This window comes from Centroberyx affinis, unplaced genomic scaffold, assembly GCF_046629955.1.
Source record: "Centroberyx affinis isolate AG114_WGS23_722 - 3 ecotype Tasmania unplaced genomic scaffold, CSIRO-AGI_Caff_v1 ptg001113l_1, whole genome shotgun sequence".
Taxonomy (NCBI): domain Eukaryota; kingdom Metazoa; phylum Chordata; class Actinopteri; order Beryciformes; family Berycidae; genus Centroberyx; species Centroberyx affinis.
Genome location: NW_027279655.1, coordinates 2,975 through 10,040, shown reverse-complemented (window position 1 = coordinate 10,040; position 7,066 = coordinate 2,975). Strand labels below are relative to the sequence as shown.

General features: G+C 47.1%; 1 protein-coding gene across 1 annotated transcript; it reads left to right on the top strand.

The window, feature by feature from the left end:
- The first annotated feature begins 687 nt into the window (after positions 1-687).
- Positions 688-5,384, top strand: LOC139647804 (LIM domain only protein 3). The gene is made up of 3 exons (XM_071523772.1): positions 688-712; positions 3,732-3,945; positions 5,363-5,384. Exons 1-3 carry the CDS (start codon positions 688-690, stop codon positions 5,382-5,384), a joined length of 261 nt encoding a protein of 86 aa, XP_071379873.1.
- The last annotated feature ends 1,682 nt before the right edge of the window (positions 5,385-7,066 follow it).

Here is a 7,066-nt window from a genome sequence, read left to right as displayed (position 1 = left end):
GTGCGTGTTCGAAAAAAATAAATGTGGGCGTGCAAAACTGGCAGTTTCGGTAGAAAATCAAGTCAAAATGGGATTGCGGGTTCTTATTGGGGAGCGGTGCGGTGCTGTGGTCACTAACTGGTGGGGAGAGGGAGGGGGTGGGGGGGGGGGGGTGCGAGGGACCGTCCCCTCCAGTCGCTTTCGTGTGAACGGTGTCCGGTGGCACGTCAAAGCGCTGATTAGCAAAGGGCTGCGTGCTCGGAGGGAGCCGCTCGGATTTAGATGGTCGCTGCGCCGCGGAGGGGAAGCATCTCTTTGTCATCCTGTCATCTCTTCCCCTGCGTCTCTCTCTCTCCACACACACACACACACACACACACACACAACTCCGCTCCGGCGATAAACGTGCTTTTTTTTTTTTCCCGGTGTGACGCCTCGACGGCAGTGGAACCGTCGCCTGCGTTGTTTTTTTGTTGTTGTTTTTTTTTTTTGTGTGTGTGTGTGTTGCCCGGTGTTTTTCCCCCCCTTCTTTTTTCCATTCCTCTCCGGTCGCCGAGGTGGATTGTTCCTCCTAACAAAGCCTCCCCACCTCCCCACCCCCCCACACACACACACACAACCAGCCAGCCAGCCTGCAGACAGCTGCTCTCCGGACCAGGCGGCTCCGGGTTGCATGGTGGTGCTTCGGCTGCTGAAGCGGCTCAACAAATGCAGAAAAGGGAGAAAAGTTTCGGTAAGACGCTTTCTGTACGCGCTTTGCTTTGTATGAACCGCACGTTTCATGTCTGCCGGTGGTTTCGGCTGTTCTGCGCCGAGAAGTTAACAGCATCTCAGTTTTTGCGTCGAGGGCGACGTCTCCAGATCTGAACTGCGTAACGCCGCTGTAACCTGACCGATTATTTCTGTTATGCCGTTATTTCCGCGAGAGCCTTTTACTAAAAAAAAAAAAAAAAAAAAACGCGAATCTACCGCTGCTGTTAGTTATCATATAGCCGAGCTGTGTCCCACATACATCGGGAATAACGGCTTCATCCTCTTGTTGTGTGTGTGTGTGTGTGTGTGTGTGCTTGTGAAAGCTGCATGGCAAATTGAGTCTCTGTGTTAAATCCCTTATTGGCCTTTACCAGCACTCTGCTGCCATGGCAACAGTAATTAAACTGATAGGGTGAAATGTCAGCATCTTGTTGCCGCACAGCTGGGGACTCGAATAGCGTGAGGGGCGATCTCTGCCCGCTTCTTCCCTCCCCATCATCATCATCATCCTCCTCCATCCGTTTTTTTTTTTTTTTTCCGTGGGGGAGCTGAGATGATGATACATGTGGCCGAGGACGCGCGCGGGCAGCCCCCGGGAAGCCCACGGCGAGCGAGCGAGCGAGCGGTAGGCGAAGGGAGGATACAAGCCGGCGAGCAAATAAAACAGATATCATTAGGGGCCGCCGGAGCAGCTGTAATTTCCCCTTCCTTTATGGAAAATGAATCTTTTGTTCGGCACCGCCACCCCCCCCCCCCCCCCCCCCCTCCCCGCCCCTTCCCCCGGCAATCGGAAAGAGCGAAGTGGCCAAAATTCCTGCCATGCTTCTTTCCTCTCTCTCTCTCCCACCCCCCCCACCCCGGTCGGCTCCCGAGTTGATTGCGGACTGTAGTATGGGGAGTAGAGTCGAAACTCTTCCTCCTTTGGCTTGGTAATGAGTACGCGGGGACTTTGTAGTGTTAACCAGGCTGGACGGATCAGTGCCGCTGAACAGGGGCGGGCGGAGAGCAGCCAAGGCAGCCGCGCGCGCGCCCCGCTCCCCACTCCTATCCAGCCAATTAACAGATCAACAGCTCCAACGCAACGGAACAAATGGGCTCCGCTCATTACGGCGCTGCAACCTGTTTGATGTGTCTCTCTGCCATTTTTTCCCCCACTCTCGACTTAAAAAAGCGTTAAGTATTTTTTTTTGTATGAATTTTAGATAAAGAACTCCTTTTTTTTTTGTTTTTTGATGGAATGCTCCCACAAAAATGACAGAGAGCAAGCGTGTGGTAGGTCTCGCAGAAGCAAAAGGTCTTTATGTGTATAGTGCCATAATGTTCATTCATGTGTAACCCATGCAGTTAAACTGGGAGGTCACAGGCTAGTGTATCACAATGGAGTTTGGCACATGGGAACTGCTACAATCTGAGGAAATAAGAAGGACAAAATGAGAAGAAATGAATTTACTTGCGTTTAAATGGCTTGGATTTACAGTTAAAATGGTAAAAGTTGATACAGTATTAAAAGGTAGTATTTCAAAATGAGTGTGAATCCTCCACCCTAAGGAGCATGGAGCAGCGGCACCAAACTCCAAACTTTTATCTCGCAAAAAAAAACGCTGCCACCACCGCAAGAACAGCAGCCTACAATCGAGTAACATTTGTAAATGTGAACACTTCTCAAAAGGTGTTAGTGTGTGTGTGAGTAAGTGTGTGTGTGTGTGTGTGGTGAGCAGGGGGACAAAAGGGAGTGGGGGGTGTCCCTCTCCTCAGGGGAATGGAAGGAGAATACTAATTCCAGCCTGGTGCGAAGCCACATTGTCCCCCCCACCACCCCCACACACACACACACACACCCCATGGGCCAACAAAGCCCCCTTTTCCACAGCCAGGCCCAGGGCCAAACAATACGGGGCCCGCTACAAAGCTCCTCCGCTGTAGCCACGCCCCCTTTAAAACCAGAGAGGAGGTCAGCGCAAAAAGTGGCCAGGGAGAAATCTGAAACTATGGCTTTGTGTCTTGTGTGGGCCTCCAGTTTGGGAGGAGTGTGTGTCTTCACTTGTTTTTGTTTGGGAGGAGTGTGTGTCTTCACTTGTTTTTGTTTTTTTTCAGCCACTGGGAGCTGACCAGTACGAATATTCTTCCCCCTCAACAAGTCTTACTACTGTTATTCTGTATTTACAATGCTGTAAATCCACACTTTCCCCTCGTAAAATCCCATTCATACACTCTACTGAACACGTTGAATTTGTCAGCTGCCTATGTGTGTATTACTTCATTTGCTGTATTCGTGTTTACGTTCTATTTATCGTGAGCTTAGTATTATAAGGTTCTATCTGCCTTCAGGATAGTTCTGAGATATTGTGCTTCGAAGTTCCATTGAGTTAAATGGAGATGGGTCCTTTTGTTTTAGAATTGACAGACTCAAAAATCATTATTTTCAAAAAATAACACCACTGGCACTCATAGAAGAGGTTCATGCGACTAACTCAGTTTTGACAAAAAGGTCAGATACAACCTTATAATACCAAGGTCACGTTTTTCTCTTTCTATTCGTTTTTTCTTTGCTGTTTCCTGTTATGTTTTCATGAGCTTAGAATTATAAGGTTCTATCTGCCTTCAGGATAGTTCTGAGATATTGAGCTGCAAAGTTTTCAGCATCCATTGAGTTAAATGGAGACTCAAAAATCATTATTTTCAAAAAATAACACCACTGGCACTTACAGAAGAGGTTCATGCGACTAGCTCAGTTTTGACCAAAAGGTCAGATAGAACCTTATAATACCAAGGTCACGTTTTTCTCTTTCCGTTCGGGTTTTCTTTGCTGTATCCTGTTACGATTTGCTGCTGCGACGACCCAGTTTCCCCCCATCGCGAACGTTTCACCGTCAATTCCTGCTTTTCCTTCCGTACGAGGAGTCAGGGAATCGAGCCGTTCCTCCCCCAGTGGTAAATGTACCTGTGTTCTAACCCTCTTCTTCCTCTCCTCTCCTCCTCCCGCTCCCTCTCCACCCCAGGTATACAAATGCTCTCCGTCCAGCCGGACACCAAGCCAAAGGGCTGTGCCGGCTGCAACCGGAAGATCAAGGACCGCTACCTGCTGAAGGCCCTCGATAAGTACTGGCACGAGGACTGCCTCAAGTGCGCCTGCTGCGACTGCCGGCTGGGCGAGGTGGGCTCCACGCTCTACACCAAAGCCAACCTCATCCTGTGCCGGAGAGACTACCTACGGTAAGAGAGCCGCCCGCACGGGTCGTGTTCGCAAAAAAGCCGGGGAGCATCCGGTTAGCTGGGGTCGCGGGGTATCCGGGGGTGAACCCGCCGAAAAACCCCGGTTTACCCATGTTTTTGTTCACGGGAATAGAGTGTACCCTCTTTTTTATTCACGGGAATAGACTCAACCACCTTGTTATTTGCAGGAATAGAGTTTACCCTCCTTTTTATTTACGGGAATAGAGTGTACCCTCCTTTTTATTTACGGGAATAGAGTGTACCCTCCTTTTTATTCACGGGAATAGAGTGTACCCTCCTTTTTATTTACGGGAATAGAGTGTACCCTCCTTTCTATTCACGGGAATAGAGTTTACCCTCCTTTTTATTTACGGGAATAGACTCAACCTCCTTGTTATTTGCAGGAATTGAGTTTACCCTCCTTTTTTATTTACGGGAATAGTTTACTCTCCTGTGTTTATTGACGGGAGTAGAGTCGAAACTCCTCTTTTATTTGCAGGAATCGAGTTTCCCCACCTTTTTATTTACGGGAATAGAGTGTACCCTCCTTTTTATTCACGGGAATAGACTCAACCGCCTTGTTATTTGCAGGAATTGAGTTTCCCCTCCTTTTTTATTTACGGGAATAGTTTACTCCTGTTTTATTGACGGGAGTAGAGTCGAAACTCCTCTTTTATTCGCAGGAATTGAGTTTCCCCACCTTTTTATTTACAGGAATAGAGTGTAAGCTTTTTTTTAATTTGCACAAATAGAGTTTAACCTCCTTTTTATTTGAGAGAATAGAATTGAGCACCTTTTTTTATTTGCGGGACTAGAGTTTTCCCTCGTTTTTTTTAGGCTGGCGTAAAAGTTTAGCGCCTGAAGTTGGAGTAAGTAGGGTCAAAGTGTTCTATGAGGACAGGGTCTGCTAGGAAAAAAAAAGAAGCAGCTTGTTATATTTCTGAAAATATAATTGGTCTTTGCTCACATTAGTGGTTGTTTACCTTCCTTTCTATTTAGCACTACATCACTGAGTGCATCTTAATTATGCCTTTATTCTGTTACTTAGATGCTTCTTGTCATTTTTTGCGTTGGTACTGAATGGGAAGCTGCTGTGGAAAACCCAGTTCCACCTCGACTCACACCTCACTCACACTCACACTCTGGCTTTTGCGGGCACTAGATGAGTCGGCCACAATGTTTTTTTTTTTTCCAGCCCCCCACAGTATTGTGGCCCCCGTCCTGCTGGCCCAGTGCTCCCCAGGGTGACAGAGGCCTGCTGGGAGCCAAACAGCTGCTGGCTTTGAAGCTGTTTAAATAGATCTGAATTCTAAACAGTAGCCATGTAGTTTAGGGAGGCTTGACAGGTCTAAAGCTCTCTGTGGAGGAGATGCATTTCCTCTACCTATTGACGGGTGCTCGCACATTTTCTATTTCTGCTCTTCGGGGTCACAATTTGATGCTATCGGGATTCTTGCATTCTTGGTATATTGCAGTCTTTGCTACGCAGTTGCTTAAATTTTCCAACATTCGGCTGCGGTGAAAGCTCTAGAAAAACACGATTGCACGATTGATACCCGCGGGGTTCTGACTGTCTTCTGACAGTTGGATATTTTTGCCCTTGATGTTGCTAAATGTTACAGTAAAGCTGAGAAATGCAGATCGGTTGAGAGTGGGTGAATACATGGGAGAAGGGTTAATTTCAGTGAGTTCATCTGGCAAGTGTCAGCAGGCTCGAAAACCACAACTGAATGTTAATTTTTCCAGTAATGCCAAATGCGTGCTTGTTAAGCTGATTCCAGGACTTCAGAAATCAGTTCAGTTTTGGAAATAAGTAATCGTAATTTGAGCATGAATAAACCTTTTGCTTTCCAAGTACACTGATCACCTTAGTGCTGTATTTCAGTAGTGTACAGCTGCTTGTGTACAGTTGAATTTCACACTCAAGACTTGTTTTAGTGGTGTGTTCAGCACTCAGAGCTCCTCGGGACGGTCTTGCTGGATGGGTGCTGGATGGGAATATGTATAGCTAATGTATGGCCGGCTTCGGGGGGATGCGCAGGGGCCCCCGTACGGCCCCTGTGGGCACTGGCGCTTCTCAAAGTGGCACAGTTCATTTAATTTCCACATTTAGGGATGAGAGAGTCGCCATTAGGTGTGGTAGACAAACAGGCTTTGGGGAGTACTGCCAGAGGGGAACGAAAAGGCAAAGATTACCATCCCGCAGTAAGGCTCGTTGGCTGGGCCCTGACAAGCCTTCGATACAGTCCCGCGGACCGGGCCCCGGGCCCTCGGAGGAGGCTCCGACGCTCCAGCTGTGTGTGTTGGCTTGGAAGCTGTTGTTGCTGCAGCAGCTTTTGTTACCGTTGTCTTCTTACCGTACAATACGATACATCATGATACAATATGGCATGATATGATACGATACAGTATGATACGATACAGTGGTTCTCAACGTGGGGTCCGGGGACCCTTGAGGGGGTTCCATGGGGGTCCCCAGCAAATTGATGAATTGTTAGATTTCACCATTATTTTATTTATAAGAAGTTAACACAATTAGAGAATGTAGAAGAATGACTATCTCTCTACCTACAGTGCAGATGGTCATGGAATTCTGGACAAAATCATATCAGACAATAAAAATATTCTCAGATTTGGGTCTGAGAGACAAAATCTCATCAAATGGGGGTCTAAACTAGGGGTCCTTGATGTGAAAAAGGTTGAGAGTCACTGCGATACAATACGATACAATACGATACAATACGATACGATAATACTTTACTATTTCTCAGAAACTTGCATCCTACGCAGTACAGTGTCACATCGTTGCACACATATACACACATACACAATGATTACACACCATACATACTTCATAAGCATCTGTACCTAGCCTACATGACGTGCACAACCCTAATTCATATAATAAATCAGTGGTTCTCAACGTGGGGTCCGGGGACCACCAGGGGTCCTTGAGGGGGTTCCACGGGGTCCCCAGCAAATTGATGAATTGTTAAACTTCACCATTGTTTAATTTAAAAGAAGTGAACACAATTAGAGAATGTAGAAGAATGACTGTTTTGATCATAGTTGCACTGTTATCTCTCTACCTACAATACAGACAGTCATGGATTTCTGGACA